A 19,763-nucleotide genomic window follows, 5' to 3' on the forward strand; every position below is an offset into this window, starting at 1 on the left:
TACTTGCAATAAAAAGTTTAATCGTGCCAACAAAAATATGCCACTCTGGCAGGCAAGATTACAGCCCGCTTATACAACAGCTTTCTGAGAGGCTTGCTTGGCAGACACAATGAAGTGGCACTTACCCAAATACACGCACACACACAAAATCCCGTGGTCCGCAGACAAGCACATGAGACAAAAATGAAAAGTAGAGTGTGGATGGTGTGATGAAGAAAATGTGGAAATATGGTACAGAGCTCAGATGGAGGAGTAAAGGTCATGGGGAGAAAGGGATGAGGGCAAAGACGGAGCAGCAGGGATGAGAGGGGTACTGAAAGGGGGGGGTCAGTAGGAAACAGAGGGGAAGAGGGGGGGGACAGTGTAGAACAGAGGGGATGAAAGGGGTGAAGAGAGGGGGGCTGAGATGGGGGGTTCAGTGTGGAACAGAGGGGATGAGAGTGGTCAGTGTGGAACAGAGGGGGTGAGAGGGGTCAGTGGAAACAGAGGGGATGAGAGGGGTGAAGAGAGGGGGGCTGAGATGGGGGGCAGTGTGGATCAGAGGGGATGAGAGGGGTACTGAGATGGGAGTCAGTAGGGTGACAGAGGGATGAGAGGGGTGAGGAGAGGGGGTCAGTAGGGAATAGAGGGCATGAGAGGGATCAGGGGGGAACAGAGGGGATGAGAGGAGTGAGGAGAGGGGGTCAGTAGAGAACAGAGGGGATGAGAGTGGTCAGTGTGGAACAGAGGGGGTGAGAGGGGTCAGTGGAAACAGAGGGGATGAGAGGGGTGAAGAGAGGGGGGCTGAGATGGGGGGCAGTGTGGATCAGAGGGGATGAGAGGGGTACTGAGATGGGAGTCAGTAGGGTGACAGAGGGATGAGAGGGGTGAGGAGAGGGGGTCAGTAGGGAACAGAGGGCATGAGAGGGATCAGGGGGGAACAGAGGGGATGAGAGGAGTGAGGAGAGGGGGTCAGTAGAGAACAGAGGGGATGAGAGGGGTACTGAGATGGGGGGGCACTAGGGAACAGAGGGGATGAGAGGGGTACTGAGATGGGGGGTCAATAGGGAACATAGGGGATGAGAGGGGTGAGGAGAGGGGGTCAGTAGGGAGTAGAGGGGATGAGAGGGGTACTGAGATGGGGGGTCAATAGGGAACATAGGGGATGAGAGGGGTGAGGAGAGGGGTCAGTAGGGAGTAGAGGGGATGAGAGGGGTACTGAGAGGGGGTCAGTGGGAACTGAGGGTGACAGTCAAAAGTCTGGCCAAGGCAGGCCCATAGAGGAGCAGGCATACTAGAGGTCTGGCCAAGGCAGACCCACAGAGGAGCAGGCATGCCAGAGGTCTGGCCAAGGCAGGCCCACAGAGGAGCAGGCATGCCAGAGGTCTGGCCAAGGCAGACCCACAGAGGAGCAGGCATGCCAGAGGTCTGGCCAAGGCAGGCCCACAGAGGAGCAGGCATGCCAGAGGTCTGGCCAAGGCAGGCCCACAGAGGAGCAGGCATGCCAGAGGTCTGGCCAAGGCAGGCACAGAGAGAGACAGGAGAGGATCAACTAAAGCCAACCACAGACATGCACCAGCTGTACTGACAGAGTCTCTTTCATACTACACTTCTCACTGGAACACAACATTAGTCCAGTACTGTAACCGTCATAAAACTCAATATCTGATTTATGTTTGCGTAGCCAAAGGAAATCAGGAAACTACCTAAAAGTGCTTTTCAATTCCTCGCCCCTGAGCCCCTTCACATCACAATGTTGTGGTTTGTGCAGAATCCAACTTAAACAAGGCCTGAGGGAACTAAAGCTTTCAACTACCAGCTCACTTTATAACAGTTTTTCTCTCTGAGAAACGATGGCATCAAATGATTCACAAATTAATGGTAAACTTCAATAAACCTGGGAAACCATGTGAAAACCTTCAAACCTTACACATTCCAATGTTACTGCACTGACTGAAAATACCCAAGACACTAACTACTTTCTGGCCTTTATCTTACCAGGCTATTTTCACTCAAACTACTTCTCTCTGAGTTTTGATTCTAAGAATAAAAATGTAAAAAGTGAGAGTACAATTCTTCTGGGTCCAATCCTCCCACAAAGACTAGTGCAGACATTGGAGCATAAGCAGAGCAAGAGACAGCCAAACCAAGGCTTCCTTCCAACTTCTCTCCTTCAGCTTCGGCATAATGTACTAACAGTAGAATCTAGCGTTCTCTTTGTGGTCTTAAATTCTGCAAAAGATTGTGCATAATCTACTTTGCATGAGTGTAATTGTATTCTTTTCCATAGGATTCAGATGAAGGTTCCATGCAGTTTTCAAATTACTAGGTATCTAATAACCATCTCTCACCTGCTATGCTCCCCGGGCTAATGGTCCAGGCCAGTAAACAGGAGCTAGCCAATAGCCAGGGGCAGTAAAAAGGAGCTAAAGTAGCCACTAGCCAGGGACAGTAATGGGAGCTAGCCACTAGCCAGGGACAGTAATGGGAGCTAGCCACTAGCCATGGGCATTAAAAAGGAGCTAAAGTAGCCACTAGCCAGGGACAGTAATGGGAGCTAGCCACTAGCCATGGGCATTAAAAAGGAGCTAAAGTAGCCACTAGCCAGGGACAGTAATGGGAGCTAGCCACTAGCAGTAAACAGCAGCAACAGTAGCCACTAGCCAGAGGCAGTAAACGGGAGCTAGCCACTAGCCAGAAGCTACAGTATTCACTAGCCAGGGGCAGTAAAATAACCTACAGTATTCATTAGCCAGGGGCAGTAAAAGGAGCTACAGTATTCACTAGCCAGGGGCAGTAAAAGGAGCTACAGTATTCACTAGTCAGGGGCAGTAAAAGAAGCTACAGTATTCACTAGCCAGGGGCAGTAAAAGGAGATACAGTATTCACTAGCCAGGGGCAGTAAAATAAGCTACAGTATTCACTAGCCAAGGGCAGTAAAAGAAGCTACAGTATTCACTAGCCAGGGGCAGTAAAATAACCTACAGTATTCATTAGCCAAGGGCAGTAAAAGGAGATACAGTATTCACTAGCCAGGGTCAGTAAAATAAGCTACAGTATTCACTAGCCAGGGGCAGTAAAAGGAGATACAGTATTCACTAGCCAGGGGCAGTAAAAGGAGCTACAGTATTCACTAGTCAGGGGCAGTAAAAGAAGCTACAGTATTCACTAGCCAGGGGCAGTAAAAGGAGATACAGTATTCACTAGCCAGGGGCAGTAAAATAAGCTACAGTATTCACTAGCCAAGGGCAGTAAAAGAAGCTACAGTATTCACTAGCCAGGGGCAGTAAAATAACCTACAGTATTCATTAGCCAAGGGCAGTAAAAGGAGATACAGTATTCACTAGCCAGGGGCAGTAAAATAAGCTACAGTATTCACTAGCCAGGGGCAGTAAAAGGAGATACAGTATTCACTAGCCAGGGGCAGTAAAAGGAGCTACAGTATTCACTAGTCAGGGGCAGTAAAAGAAGCTACAGTATTCACTAGCCAGGGGCAGTAAAAGGAGATACAGTATTCACTAGCCAGGGGCAGTAAAATAAGCTACAGTATTCACTAGCCAAGGGCAGTAAAAGAAGCTACAGTATTCACTAGCCAGGGGCAGTAAAATAACCTACAGTATTCATTAGCCAAGGGCAGTAAAAGGAGATACAGTATTCACTAGCCAGGGGCAGTAAAATAAGCTACAGTATTCACTAGCCAGGGGCAGTAAAAGGAGCTACAGTATTCACTAGTCAGGGGCAGTAAAAGAAGCTACAGTATTCACTAGCCAGGGGCAGTAAAAGGAGATACAGTATTCACTAGCCAGGGGCAGTAAAATAAGCTACAGTATTCACTAGCCAAGGGCAGTAAAAGAAGCTACAGTATTCACTAGCCAGGGGCAGTAAAATAACCTACAGTATTCATTAGCCAAGGGCAGTAAAAGGAGATACAGTATTCACTAGCCAGGGGCAGTAAAATAACCTACAGTATTCACTAGCCAGGGGCAGTAAAAGGAGCTACAGTATTCACTAGTCAGGGGCAGTAAAAGAAGCTACAGTATTCACTAGCCAGGGGCAGTAAAAGGAGATACAGTATTCACTAGCCAGGGGCAGTAAAATAAGCTACAGTATTCACTAGCCAAGGGCAGTAAAAGAAGCTACAGTATTCACTAGCCAGGGGCAGTAAAATAACCTACAGTATTCATTAGCCAAGGGCAGTAAAAGGAGATACAGTATTCACTAGCCAGGGGCAGTAAAATAAGCTACAGTATTCACTAGCCAGGGGCAGTAAAAAGAGCTACAGTATTCACTAGCCAGGGGCAGTAAAAGAAGCTACAGTATTCACTAGCCAGGGGCAGTAAAATAACCTACAGTATTCATTAGCCAAGGGCAGTAAAAGGAGCTACAGTAGCCACTAACCAGGGGCAGTAAAAGAAGCTACAGTATTCACTAGCCAGGGGCAGTAAAAGAAGCTACAGTATTCACTAGCCAGGGGCAGTAAAAGGAGCTACAGTATTCACTAGCCAGGGGCAGTAAAAGGAGCTACAGTATTCACTAGCCAGGGGCAGTAAAAGAAGCTACAGTATTCACTAGCCAGGGGCAGTAAAAGGAGCTACAGTATTCACTAGCCAGGGGCAGTAAAAGGAGCTACAGTATTCACTAGCCAGGGGCAGTAAAAGGAGCTACAGTATTCACTAGCCAAGGGCAGTAAAAGGAGCTACAGTATTCACTAGCCAAGGGCAGTAAAAGGAGCTACAGTATTCACTAGCCAGGGGCAGTAAAATAAGCTACAGTATTCACTAGCCAGGGGCAGTAAAAGGAGCTACAGTATTCACTAGCCAGGGGCAGTAAAAGGAGCTACAGTATTCACTAGCCAGGGGCAGTAAAAGAAGCTACAGTATTCACTAGTCAGGGGCAGTAAAGGGAGCTACAGTAGCCACTAGCCAGGGGTAGTAAAAGCCAGGTACCTCCTGCCACTAAAACAGATTTATCCTGACGGAACAGCTCATCTGCATGTCGTTAAGCAGGGATATCGTTCCCCCTGACGAGCGGGAGGCTCCACCTGTCCACAGGAGACGTGACCCCACTCCCCCCTAGTGGTCCCTGCCAGGGGGTTGATGGGAGAATAATCACTCAGAGAGACACAGCTCTGAGATCACTGAGGATGCTATACTGCAGCATTAGTAACCCTGGGATACAGTACCTCTGTGTTTTCATATCAGCCTAGCCATGGGCATTTAATACAGCCGCAGGTGAATTCACCTTTGTCTTTAGAAAAATATGCTGTATTACACTGTGCATGACATAATACAAAGACAAGCACACACAGACAATCTCTCTCGTGAAAAATCATTTCAGGGCCAGCGGTGAGAATGTTTGATTTAGTGGCCTTTGGTGTAACATTAAGGAAACAGACCTATTTCCATATTATTAAAACAATAACAAATCTATCATGTTGGGCTCTACAGAAAGCTGCTCCTGCACTCCTCTTTCCACAGCCTCAAAATGGTGGCCACGATAAATCCCCCCTTCCTCCTCCTTACTCTCACTACCCCTCCAACTAACTGTGGAGCTGGGACCGTGTCTGTGCTGTCAAACGATGGGGAGCAGTGAGAGACTTGTGGAGAGATAAGAAGAAATAGAGGTGTCTTCAGAGTAATACAGTGCAGGAGAGATGCAGCAGATTAGGGCCCAGTCGCAGGTTTATATTCCTCTAAATATATCAACAGCAGCATGTGTCACAGCCGCCACAGCCCCTGTTCCATCATCCCACAGAAAAACGAGACTCTGGGGCTACAGTCGACAGACCAGCCAAGCAGCCGTGTCAACCCTCCCTCCCTCTCTCCATGTCCCTCTTTTTATAGATACACTATATCTCTTCCTCCCCCTCTCTATTTCTCTCTCTGTCTCTCTCTAGATATGTCTCTTCCTCCCCCTCTCTATTTCTCTCTCTGTCTCTCTCTAGATATGTCTCTTCCTCCATCTCTCTTTGTCTCTCTCTCTTCCTCCTTCTATAGATATACTGTTTCCCCTTTTCTCTTCCATTCTTTGTTCTATCCCTCCCGACTCACAAAACACAGAGCTGCTGCTGCATCCTGTCTATAGTATGAGCCATGTCCAGTATAGAGGACTTGAATGTCCTGTTCAGTCGGTATGAGAGACGCAGCAGGATTCAGCCGTGCTGTTTCTGCTTCTCCAATGTCATGCCCTTCACATGTCTCTCTCCAGACAGACGGCTGTAAAAGCTTTCAGTGAGTTGTAAAAATGGAAATGGTGCCTCCAGTCTGGAATGGAATATTCCATACGTGAAATGTATTCTAAATCTCTTATGGATATGGCACTCGCTGACACTGTCACGGTTGTCGTCGGTGAAAGAGGACCAAAACGCAGCAGGTACGTGTATGCTCATCTTGACAATTTAACCTGTTGAGGCCAAGTACAAAATGAACACCAAAATAACAAACCAAGAAAAATGAACGAACTAACAACAACTAACAGTCTGGCCAAGCATAGGCTCAACACAGAACAATCACCCACAAAAATCAACCACAAACACACCCTAATATATGGGACTCTCAATCAAAGGCAGATAGACAACACCTGCCTTCAACTGAGAGTCCCAACCCCAATCAACACAACATAGAAACACACTCACCAGACTAGACATAGAAATACATAAACATAGACTATAAACCAAAACCCCGGAAATACTAAATCAAACACCCTTTAACCAAACACACCACCCTGAACCACATAAAACAAATACCCTCTGTCACGTCCTGACCAAACTACAATACTAATTAACCCTTATACTGGCCAGGACGTGACAGACACTTTGTGTGAGATAAAGCTCTCTGTCTCTGTCTCTCTCTCCTTTTAAAATTAATGAACTTTCTTATCTCTTTTTGGGTATGATAATTATAATACCACAGTCTGCCAAAACCACTTGAACAAGCTGGGCTTAAGGTACATTCAATACATTCATCAGATGAGGTGCAAATTACCACACTATAGAGCCACATAACTATGTCATAAACAGTACATATACAGGACATCATTATGAATCAATAGTCAAAATGCAGTCTGTAACTGTAGACGTATTTATTATACTGAACAAAAATAGAAACACAACATGGAACAATTTCATCAATTTTACTGAGTTACAGTTCATAAAGGAAATATGAATCTATGGATTTCACATAACTGGGCAGGGGCACAGTCATGTGACAGGACATACTGACAAATTGGAGGTGGCTCTGGCAACAGCTCTGGTGGACATTCCTGCAGTCAGCATGCCAATTGCACGCTCTCTAAAAACTTGAGGCATCTGTGGCATTGTGTTGTGCAATTCCATCACTTTTTAAACTCATTTTCATTATCTCCAGCGCAATACCCGTGTCAACATTTGTGAAAACGAGGCATTTTTAAGTTTTGTAGAAAAACACATGAAGTTAAAAAGTTTTACCCAATGCCATCAAAGTTAAATATTTTTAAAATATTGCTTTTCAAACACTTTGAGATTTGCAGTTACGTGGGGAGCAAAAAAAAACCCTCCCTTGGTCTACAAACTTGTTGCAGGTCACAGAGATTCTTTTGTTTACGTATTTTATCTTTTTAATCACAGAAACACGCTGTTTTCACATAGACGGTGGCAGAACTGCTCTTTAAAAGTCATATGTTACCTGATAAGGGGTCTGGGATCTTTTTAAATGACTGTGGAATGACAACTGAACATGCTTTTGGATTTAACATGTTTTTGTTTTGGAGAGCGATTTCGAATTATTTCTTTGTAATATCCAAACCATTCCTCCGAGAGTGGCAGGAAACTGCATAAAATCAGGCAGATTTGAATCCTAATGAAGGGGGGAAGAAGTTCCAATACCTCTGTTCTGTCCACATGTCAGTGTATCAGTGCAGTATCTCACCTGTTACAGAGCTGTCTAGGTTGTCCATGCTGGACCCTGGCGTGTGCTCAATACCATAGAGAGGCCTGGACATCTCATAGCCGTCATCCTCCTCCTCTTCCTCATCCTCCTCATCCACGTCAGGGATGTCAGTCTCCAGGTCAGACACCAGGGTGCTGGACACGTACCCCACCGGAGGTGCGGGGGCCTGGGGAGGGAGGGGGGGGAGGGAGCCACCCTGCATGAGCCTGTCAGAGAGTCAGAGTAATATGGGTTATCATCATGCTACAGGTACACACCAAAACACAACGACAGAAGAGGGTGGGCAGCTGGTGGAGGGACAGCAACAGCAGGGAAGAGAACGAATGTCAAAAGACATCAAAAAAGACAAAGCTGGTGAATGAAAGACAGGATGACATAAAGAAGGAATCCGAGATAGACGAAAGGAACTGTCAAGCTAAATTTAGAAATTCTTTCAAATTCTGCCGCTTTGAATGAATTGGGACAATTCCACTAATTCTACGTCTCTCCTCCTTCCATGCCAACACAATGACCCTATAATTGCAGTTGAAGAGGGTACAATGGGCCCGCTCTCTAGGCCTGTCGACACGAGGCTGTCACCCCTCAAGCAGCCCATTCCACTCCGCTCTGCGCCTGCCTCACGTCGCTGACAGCCCCGCTTGTTTAAGGAGCGACGTAGTGTCTTTGAGACGGTCTGCGGCGAGAGGGATTCTGATTCTGATGTAATTACTGGCTCTTTCCTGTTGTCAAAAGATGCTCTCAAACCCAATGCAGTCATTACCGGCTAACACCACAGCTTCTTCCTGACAAGTCTTCCCTATTCCCTCTACTGTCATGAATGGATGCCAGTCTCTCCCTCTTTCCCTCCCTTCCTCCTTCGTTCTCTCCCTCTCTTCGTCCTTTGTTCTCTCCCTCTCTTCCGACAGGATGAAACACGGCCTTCATCTGCCGTGCATGAGAACCACAACAACAGCATGTGTAGCAGTATGGGCGTGGGATGCGGCCATACAGTCACGTAAGTGGCAACACCGGCCCATTCAAATGACATGATTCATGAGCGTTTCTGTTTTGCGCAACGCTGTGACTGTGCAGCTAACATAACACCTAAATAAAACATTGAAGGGAGAAATAAATAGATAATGAAAGAAAAACACATCCAGCACAATATCCATAGTCACCGTTCTCATATCTCCCCATTTGAACCTTGTACTGTTTCTGTAGTATTCCCCTCCAGTGGGAGTACGTACCATGTCTGTTTGGCCATGTCCAGTTGGTAGGCACGGGTGATCTCGTCTAGGTGGGCCTGGAGCATGGGCTGCAGCTCCTCCCGGGGAGAGGGGGTGAGGGTGGCCGTGGACTGCTGACCGAAGGACACCGCTGCTGGAGACGAGGCCACTCCACGCATGGGTGGGGTGGGGACCCTCTCTTCCTCCTCCTCTAGCTCATCCTCCATTCCCTGGTGGAGGTAGGTCTGCACGGGCATGGGAGGACCCCAGCCATCACTCTCATACCTGGGGTGGCCACAGAGAGAGAGAGAGAGAGAGAGAGAGAGAGAGGGAGGGAGGAGGGGTAAGAGAAGTGCTCTAAGTAACTCAACTGTCTTTCTTTGGTAACGTGCCAGACTAGTGTGACCTTGTCAAACGTTCTAAAGGACTTCAGACTAGTGTGACCTTGTCAAACGTTCTAAAGGACCTCAGACTAGTGTGATCTTGTCAAACGTTCTAAAGGACTTCAGACTAGTGTGACCTTGTCAAATGTTCTAAAGGACTTCAGACTTGTGTGACCTTGTCAAACGTTCTAAAGGACCTCAGACTAGTGTGACCTTGTCAAACATTCTAAAGGACTTCAGACTAGTGTGACCTTGTCAAACGTTCTAAAGGACCTCAGACTAGTGTGACCTTGTCAAACATTCTAAAGGACTTCAGACTAGTGTGACCTTGTCAAACATTCTAAAGGACTTCAGACTAGTGTGACCTTGTCAAACATTCTAAAGGACTTCAGACTAGTGTGACCTTGTTACAAACGTTCTAAAGGACTTCAGACTAGTGTGACCTTGTCAAACGTTCTAAAGTACTTTGTACATACGAGTAATGGAGCAGTGGAGGGAGTGAGGTTTTCATTTCCCATAACGGCGCTTATACATGCTGAAATAACACTAGTCGTAAAGAAAATGTTAATTAAAGGAATTTGTCAGTGCACACTCCATAGGACATAACTGTTTAAATCTGTGGCCATTAAGAGGCTCAGATTTACAGTGCTGCCAGATAGCCTATTAAACCAGATGAGTGTCCCAGACTGAAGATGAAGGTTAGAGGACAGCACACCTCAACTAGGGAGACACAGTTAAATGAGATACTATGTGTGAGTGAATCTATTTTGGGATACAACTAACATTTTTAGCTTACACCACTCCCCTGAATAAAGGCAGACTTTACATGAAGGAACTGAACACCTGACAGTCTACTAACAATAACAGTTGCGTGAGAGTCATTTGGTGGGAAAGGAGCAGAGGCTAGGCAACGTGGAAAAGAGAAAATAGTTTATGAGTAAAACGTTTCCCTCATACTCAGTTAGTGGAGAGAGCTCACTGTGGAATCTCTCTCTTTTTATCTCTGTTTTGGGTCTTTCCCTCTCTCTTAGCTTGAAACAAAGTAGTCCTGACATTCTTTCCCTCAGAAAGAGAATCAGCAGAATAGATTGATTTGTCAATCCCGCTTGCCGCAGGAGACTACAATGGTTAAACAATGCACTCATGAAGTTTCTCCCTCAGATAAAAATATGGGATGAGCAGATAGATTGATGTGAAACCGTCTCTGTCCATCCTGCCTGCCTGGGGAGACAGTAACATCTCCAGATGTACTGGTGTAATTAGCCACAGAGAGGAACAGCTAGCCAGGAGCACGACTATGTCCTATAATAACACACAGCAGTTGGTTGGGTTCTACTTGAACTCAACAGTGTACTGTATATACATGTAAAAGCTAATGTTGTCCCCTAATCCCCTATTAGGAGTAACTGTCTCACTTTCGGCAAAGCCTGAATGAAGGATCAGACAGTGATAGATACATATAATTGTTCTAATCAGTGTGGTAGAATCTAGTTGGACTGTAGGGGCAGAGTGTGGACCGTTTTGCATCTCCATGGATGTATAGAGTGTATGTTATGGTGGATGTGGCTCGTACCCTCCTCCTTCATAGTGCTCGTTGGGGTAGTGGTCCATCTCGGTGCCAGGGAGAGGGTGTACAGGTGGAGGGGGAAGGGGCACGTTGGCCCAGCTGGAGCCATTAGCCTTGGTGGGTTTGGCGCCAACCTTGGCCTTCTTCTTCTTACCCCCCTTACCACCTATGAACAGCAGAGATGGAGCGAGTTAGAGAGATTGACTCAGACAACATGAAGAATTCAATTTCTAGAAAAATCTATAAAACCATATAACATAGGTGGCTATTTGAAGTATTCACTGTCAGTCTAACAAACAGATATTGCCAACAGAAATCGATTGAACATATAAAGCTGAACATTCCTTCATTTCGAAACAGGTCATTTCAAACAGGTCATCTCCTTCTAAAAGTCACCCACATTCTCAAACAAACGGATTCAATGAGCCATGCCTGTCAGCAGCCTCACATAGAAGAACCTCAAGGCCAAGTAATGAAAAGTGTGCTTCCATTGATTGATTTGCTGAAAGGCCTCAAATCTCCATAGAAACAGGGAGAGAGCAGCAGTAAAGAAGCAGAGGGTAGACCCCGTTCCTCCAGCCATCCCTTAGTGTCCCCATTTCACTAGAGGTGTGGGGTCCACAATGAAATCTCTCACTTCAGAACATCATCATAATGAATGGGTCCGTGGCGTCTGTGTGGCCATAATGGAATTCACTGAGAGTCTATTACACTGTCATTGATTTGATTACGCAAGAGAGAGAAAGAAAGAGAGAGCGCCCCTTCCCCATCCATTTCCCCTCACAACCCTCTGAGACTGGATTTTCATCTGCTCTGCCCCATCCATCTTTATAAATCTGCCAGCCAGGCCTACGTCTAGATTGGGGTTTAAATTATTTGGTGACAGTGAGGATGGGGTGGGGGGGCTCTCTTTATCTCAGGTGATCTTTGACATCTAAAGCCCACTGTTATCTTTCTCAGTTGTCCTCAGTGTGGTCCACAGGCCTCAGATCAGTTGTCCTAGACAGGAAAAGGCTGCAGGCTCTGTGTTTTCCTATATAGAGGACATACGAGCATGAGTCCCCTATACAGAGGACATACGAGCACGAGTCCCCTAAATAGAGGACATATGAGCATGAGTCCCCAATATAGAGGACATATGAGCTTAAGTCCCCTATTTAGAGGGCATATGAGCACAAGTAACCAATATAGAGGACATATGAGCATGAGTCCCCTATACAGAGGACATATGAGAACAAGTCCCCTATATAGAGGAAATATGAGCATGTCCCCAGTATAGAGGACATATGAGCACAAGTCCCCAATATAGAGGACATATGAGCATGAGTCCCCTATACAGAGGGCATATGAGCATGAGTCCCCTGTATAGAGGAAATTAGACCATGAGTCTTTTGTCTGTTCATTTCCAAACTGTCCTTGAAATGAAGATAACATACCTATGGCAATTGCATGTGTGAGTTTGTGTATTTGTGCTATGAGCATTGCATGTGTAAGTTTGTGTATTTGTACTATGAGCATTGCATGTGTGAGTTTGTGTATTTGTGCTATGAGCATTGCATGTGTGAGTTTGTGTATTTGTGCTATGAGCATTGCATGTGTGAGTTTGTGTATTTGTACTATGAGCATTGCATGTGTGAGTTTGTGTATTTGTACTATGAGCATTGCATGTGTGAGTTTGTGTATTTGTGCTATGAACATTGCATGTGTGTCTGAGGTCTGAGAGAACTGGGAGATAAACTGAGTTTGGAGTCCTTTCTAGGAATCCACATTTGTGGCAGACTCCACTATCAGTCTGCCAACGGACACCTCACATCTCAATCCAGAAAATACTCCCCAGTTGACATCGCCAGCCACACATACAGGCTAGTGGAAACCATCCCTGGAGGCCTCTTGTGTACATTTGTATCTGTCATCTGTTGGTTAAACCCTCACTGCCAAAGGTCTATAATCACGTTGCTCAGAGCCACAAAAAAGCAACATTTCAGGGAACCCTGCATCTTGTGCCATGCAACACCATGTCATCTAATAGACTGTCCAGACAAGGACATGGCTACAAATTAGCTCAATGTCATCAAAAAAGACTGTCCATCAATACTCAGGGATATTTTGGGAAATGCATTTCTATGATCCAGTAAGGATGAGGTCAGAGACAGAGAAAATACAGCATATTGCTTTAGCAGTAGATGGAGAATTTTGTTATTTCACCATTTTCCCTATAAGATTTTAGCTGTTCCAATATGTTCAATGTTCTCGTCAAAGATGATTGGATTGCAACAATGTTGCAGCAGAACATGAGAGATATTAGGATTGGGAGGAGGATAGTCTGATAAAGACTGGGAGTAATAAAATAACAACAGTAAGCCCAGGGCAGGAAGTATAGTCTGAAAGTAATTGGGTTTCCTAATCGTTCCTCTGGGCGACGCTCGACTTTTCCCAATAAATGGCAAGCTGGCATGATTGCTCAATCACCCCGAGTCCCTCCTCACCGGAGCAGGCATCAATACTGTAAATGAGCCTCTGCCGTGGAGGGAAGGACGGCTGACACTGATGTTACAATCAGGAAGTAGACATCAGACCCATCTATCGCTGACAAACACTGGGCCTGTCTTCAAAAGGAACTCCCACCATATTTAGATGTGGAGCTGGGTATTTATACCGCCTGGTTTGGGCGCTTCCTCCCAGCATATAACTTTGGGGCCAAGCAGAGCCGAGCAGACTTGAGCTGCCTCTGTTTTTATTGGGTGCCTCAGCGCTGAGTGAGGGACACAGGCAGAGCCTCAGAATGGAGTCCAGAAGGAAGGACTCCACATCCAGATTTAAACATAGCACTGAGAGAATAGATCAGACTGGCTTTTCAAGGACGGAGATGGATGGGGGTTTCTTAGAATACCTGAGTAACACTGTATTATAGGCTTATAATAATTGTAGAGAGGAAAGTCGCGCTATCTGACGTAAGACACATGGGGGTTACCATGCTGGACAGATAACTAGCAAGTGTGCCTACTTGTGAAATCATCCCAATATATTTGGTATGTGGGTGGATGATGCAGCAGACTAGATCCTCAACACTGACCCCCCTACAGCCCTGAGCCATGTAGCTCATTAGGAGTGGGGTAGTCTATAATTGGAGGAGAGGGGGGGAAGTAGGTATGGATGACACCACTCCAAGAACAGTGAGAACATAACCCTTCTCCTGGGCTCCGGAATGAGATAATACAGGGATCATGGAGCTCACTAGCCAGCTATCTCTTCTCCTCTCCTCCTCTCTCCTCTCCTCCTCTCTCCGTTCCTCCTCTCTCCTCTCCTCCTCTCCTCCTCTCTCCTCTCCTCCTCTCTCCGTTCCTCCTCCAGTACTGTAGATTTTAATGATCAACACCCCCACATCCCCAGTGGGACCCATGCAACCATGAAAGCTGCTCTATTTCTGTTCCTCTTCATCTGGTTCCTATCTCAGACCTAAGGTTCATTATTTCCTCCCGAGCTTGTTGAAGCGAAGCACTATGCTGCTGTACCTACCTCTTTTAACTTCTTTCATTTTCAAACGTCTTGTGATTCATTAGTTGACTTCAAAACATGAAGTGTAGTAAAAGTTTCCTTCATTGTCACCCAAACTCTGGCCATTGCAGTTCTATAGTCCGTTGTAGCTCAGTTGGTAGATCATGGGGCTTGCAACACCAGGGTTGTGGGTTTGATTCCCATGGGGGACCAGTATGAAAATGTAAGCACTCACTACTGTAAGTCACTCTGGATAAAAGCGTTGCTAAAATGTATACGTATAAGGTTATTCTGTCAGACCTCTGTTGTGTATTTCTGTAGGGTTTAATCCTCATAGAGAAACATTTTGTCATATAGAGAGATAAGCCACAAACGGATAGAGCTAAGTCAACTAAACGAGATAAATGCATATTTAATGAGATGCTGTTTCACTTAAACCAGGGCACTTGTGTATAGCATGCCTCAGAGTACATGCAATACATCTCTGTAATTATATTATTTCTTAAGGCCTACCACGGAGGGGGAAGTGCAAGGGTACAGTCCCAATTGAATTCCTATACAGGTGAATCCAATTAGTAGGACATATATGCTTTAAATCTCAGACATTTCAATGAAAAATATCCTGAGGCTACCAAATGAAATACAAGTTAGCTTAACATAATCAACAGCTTCTTGTCCCCTGGTCTCTCTGTGTTTATCAAGAGCTTCCTGTCCCCTGGTCTCTCTGTGTTTATCAAGAGCTTCCTGTCCCCTGGCCTCTCTGTGTTTATGCAAATACTCAGCCTCTAGCTGCTCTTCTCTGAGCACAACAATCTCTCTCTCTCTCTCTCTCTCTCTCTCTCTCGTTATGAAACCGGTGCCATTCTTCTCCTGTGCCATCTCTCCCTCTCTACCTCCAGCAGAGTGACTGACTGTTGACCTGGCTAAAGACGTGACCACTCCAGACTGCCTCTCCTTTCCAGCCTAATGTCTGCCAGCCCAGTGCATTGGATAAGAGACCAGAGAGGAGGTAAGGGGAGAGGATAGGAGGGGAGGTAGAGAGTGCCCTATAAAATTATCACTACATGGGTTTTACTGTGGTCAGTAACCAATAGAAGACGAGGGAAAATGGGAGGCAATCTCACCACTTTAGTCAGCCAAGCGTCTCAGATGGTGTGTGTGTGTGTGTGTGTGTGTGTGTGTGTGTGTGTGTGTGTGTGTGTGTGTGTGTGTGTAGTCTCACAATGCACCACTCCAAATGTCTGAAGGAGTCCCCTTGCCCCAATTCTCATCAGCTCTAGCTCCTGGTGAGAGACCAAGCTTGTTACAAGGCCCAGCCGTGATGGAGTAGGCCCAGCTAGGATGCCTGGAGCCCTGTTCTAATAGCCAAAATCCCCATTGCATGTGTATACGGCATCATTGCTGCACATAACAGTAAAACCTCTAGATCGCACATTTGAAAAAGTGAAACATTGTGGCTGATGTCAACGATCGAGGCCGTCCTGTAAATGCACGCATCGTTTACTTGAAATGAGTTGTGAGTATTAGCAGCAGGAGCAAAGTAACAGTGGTGAGGGGGAGGAGTGGGATAATAAAGACCTCCCTTAGTCGTTGGGTTTTGCACATGCAAAAGAGATCAATAAAGCAATTAACAAGTCAATCAATGATACAGTCGATTAAATCGCAGTCCATGAGGTATCCCAGAATGTTAAGGAGAGAAGGAAGAACAGTCAGATCCCTGCCTGCCACATCCGAAACCAACCTGATAGGCTGCCGCTTCGGTCTGAGCTGTTGTGAGAGCTGGTGGTGCTGAAATCTTGTGATTGGTTGTGTGGCATTCTATTAGACAATCCCTCGGCCAATCGGTAGTCAGGAATGAAAAGGAGTGCTAGTGGGGTTAAAGGGCAAAAATATACAGTGGCATCAGGTGTTTGGCTGAAGCACATGCAGACATGCAGTTAGAGCATCAGGCAAGCAGTGGACACATCTCAATCACACACACCTCTTCTATCCATCTGGACATATCTCAATCACACACACCTCTTCCATCCATCTGGACATATCTGAATCACACACACCTCTTCCATCCATCTGGACATATCTCAATCACACACACCTCTTCCATCCATCTGAACATATCTCAATCACACACACCTCTTCTATCCATCTGGACATATCTCAATCACACACACCTCTTCCATCCATCTGGACACATCTCAATCACACACACCTCTTCTATCTATCTGGACATATCTCAATCACACATATCTCTTCTATCCATCTGGACATATCTCAATCACACACACCTCTTCCATCCATCTGAACATATCTCAATCACACACACCTCTTCTATCCATCTGGACATATCTCAATCACACACACCTCTTCCATCCATCTGGACATATCTCAATCACACACACCTCTTCTATCTATCTGGACACATCTCAATCACACACACCTCTTCTATCCATCTGAACATATCTCAATCACACACACCTCTTCCATCCATCTGGACATATCTCAATCACACACACCTCTTCCATCCATCTGGACATATCTCAATCACACACACCTCTTCTATCTATCTGAACATATCTCAATCACACACACCTCTTCTATCCATCTGGACACATCTCAATCACACACACCTCTTCTATCTATCTGGACATATCTCAATCACACACACCTCTTCTATCTATCTGGACATATCTCAATCACACACACACCTCTTCTATCCATCTGAACATATCTCAATCACACACACCTCTTCTATCCATCTGGACATATCTCAATCACACACACCTCTTCTATCTATCTGGACATATCTCAATCACACAAACCTCTTCTATCCATCTGGACATATCTCAATCACACAAACCTCTTCTATCCATCTGGACATATCTCAACCACACACACACCTCTTCCATCCATCTGGACATATCTCAATCACACACACCTCTTCCATCCATCTGAACATATCTCAATCACACAAACCTCTTTCATCCATCTGGACATATCTCAATCACACACACCTCTTCTATCTATCTGGACACATCTCAATCACACACACCTCTTCTATCTATCTGGACATATCTCAATCACACACACCTCTTCTATCTATCTGGACATATCTCAATCACACACACCTCTTCCATCCATCTGAACATATCTCAATCACACACACCTCTTCCATCCATCCATCTTGACATTCTCTCTCTCTCTCTTTCTCCCTCCCTCACCCCCCCACGGTCAGATTCACTCAGTGAAACATTTAGCCTTTGTTTGTGATGCATATTTTTTTTTAAATATGAGAACATGTTTTATTTTGGAAGAAGGCAAATTGATGATTCATTTATGAGATGGGAGAGATAAATCCACTTGTAGCAGGAGCAAGTCATTTATTGTAGCATTTTCTACAAATATAATCACATTGGACTTTTTCAAATAATGCAAGACAGAGCAAAGGATCGGGAATTCAGTTTCTAATAGTTATTACATTATGGGCACATTGTAAAAAATGATATAATGAATCTACTTTTAAACCTCTAGAGAATGAGACTATGAATATGTATAAACAGCCCCAGAATACTCATTAGTCCTGAAATGGGAAACTCCACAAGGCTTTCAGAAAAGTCTTCTATCAAATCCATTATAATTGAGTTGGATTATTTTCTTAAATATTAGTTGAGCTAAAGAGGATAAGTAATTAGTTAGAACAGAGAGAGGGAAGTAACTTAATCCAAGGCTGGAGGAAACGGGTGCATTATTCTCGCTCCCTAGCCCTTCATCTGGTGTTTATTTAACCTTGGAAAGTGACCAAGACTGAATGGCAGCGAGGGGAAAATTTGTCCTTAAAACAGAATCCGGCGCTCACAGTGGAGCTGGAATGGGCTTCAGAAACAGATTGTGAAATAGTGAGTATTAGAGTAAAAACTGCTGTCAGGTCACAGTAAACCTATGGCTTGTAAACAGGGGTGAACTGGGGTATCATATGAAACATTCTGTGCTGATCTGTCACTCAGCAGTGATTTGTCCTGGGGTCATACACTCACAGTAGGAGGAGTGTGACCATGATGGTTAGGGTTCATATAACACACTGTGTCTGTGTGTATGGACATGTATCATAGGGCTGTGTTGAGCTGAGGGTATTTTGCATGGCAGGGAAATATGAGAAGTCTCAGCCTCTGTGTGACACACACACACACACGCGCGCACACACACACACACACACACGCACACGCACACGCACACACACACACACACACACTCTATCCACTCACTGTTGTTGCAGGAGTTCTTGTCGGGCAGGGAGTACCCCAGGTTGGCCATCTCCTGTTTGGCCTGGATGGAGGCCTTCCACTGGGCCTCAGGGAGGTCCACAGCCAGCTCATGGATGCTACTGGAGTGGAGGATCTGGGTGGTGGCATAGGGGGTGGCTCCCTGGGAGCCCTGGCTGGGGCTGTTGTAGTTAGCCTTGGTGGTGAAGTCTATACTGCTATAGATGGCTCCATCAGAGAGCATAGTGCCGGTCTTATCCCCATTACTACTGGTGTCTGGAGGAGACACAGGGAGAGAGAATAGGGGTCAGTTTAGAAGGCTGTGGTGTGCGCTTCAATGACAAATACTGTATTCACATCAACTATAATCCCATTGTATTTTAATAAAAGGTAGAAAGGTAAAGTGATGTTAAGAGTCATTGATGAACAAGGCTGCATTACAGATCAGGAGTGGAGAGGTGTCTAACTATGCATCAGGTCAGAGTGACCCTGGGTTCAGTCAGGAACAGTCCCCGGGGTGTGAGGGGATTATCCTGAGCAGCTCAACACTTTGACATCAGCTCAGCTCTTAACATCGAGTTAAGCATATTCATCTCATTGAAAAATCCATCCCCACTTATTCATGCATTCTAATTCCAGCCACTGACTCCTAACCCTGGGCCCCTCCCCCTCTCTCACTCTCAATTCAATGTCAATTTATGGGCTTTATTGGCATGGGAAACATATGTTAACATTGCCAAAGCAAGTGAAGAAGATAAAACAAAAGCGAAATAAACAATAAAAATTAACAGTAAAAATCACACGCACAAAAGTTCCAAAAATAATAAAGGCATTTCAAATGTCATATTATGTGTAAATAGTTAAAGTACAAAAGGGAAAATAAATAAAATTGTTGTATTTACAATGGTGTTTGTTCTTCACTGGTTGCCCTTTTCTTGTGGCAACAGGTCACA

The 19,763-nt window shown here is 45.4% G+C and overlaps 1 protein-coding gene across 5 annotated transcripts in view; it reads right to left on the bottom strand.

The window, feature by feature from the left end:
• The window catches only part of robo2 (roundabout, axon guidance receptor, homolog 2 (Drosophila)), a 555,672-nt gene that overhangs the window by 10,887 nt on the left and 525,022 nt on the right, over positions 1-19,763 (bottom strand). For 3 of the 5 annotated variants that reach the window (XM_029715772.1, XM_029715774.1, XM_029715773.1), the window contains 4 exons: positions 18,814-19,086; positions 11,066-11,225; positions 9,131-9,394; positions 7,884-8,110 (listed from right to left, as the gene is read on the bottom strand). In XM_029715772.1, coding sequence (XP_029571632.1) covers positions 7,884-8,110; positions 9,131-9,394; positions 11,066-11,225; positions 18,814-19,086 — 924 coding nt within the window. Of the gene's footprint in view, positions 1-7,883; positions 8,111-9,130; positions 9,395-11,065; positions 11,226-16,295; positions 16,422-18,813; positions 19,087-19,763 lie in introns of all 5 variants that reach the window. The other 2 variants (XM_029715771.1, XM_029715770.1) reach the window with 1 other exon arrangement.

This window comes from Salmo trutta, chromosome 26 (assembly GCF_901001165.1).
Source record: "Salmo trutta chromosome 26, fSalTru1.1, whole genome shotgun sequence".
NCBI classification, from domain to species: Eukaryota; Metazoa; Chordata; class Actinopteri; order Salmoniformes; family Salmonidae; genus Salmo; species Salmo trutta.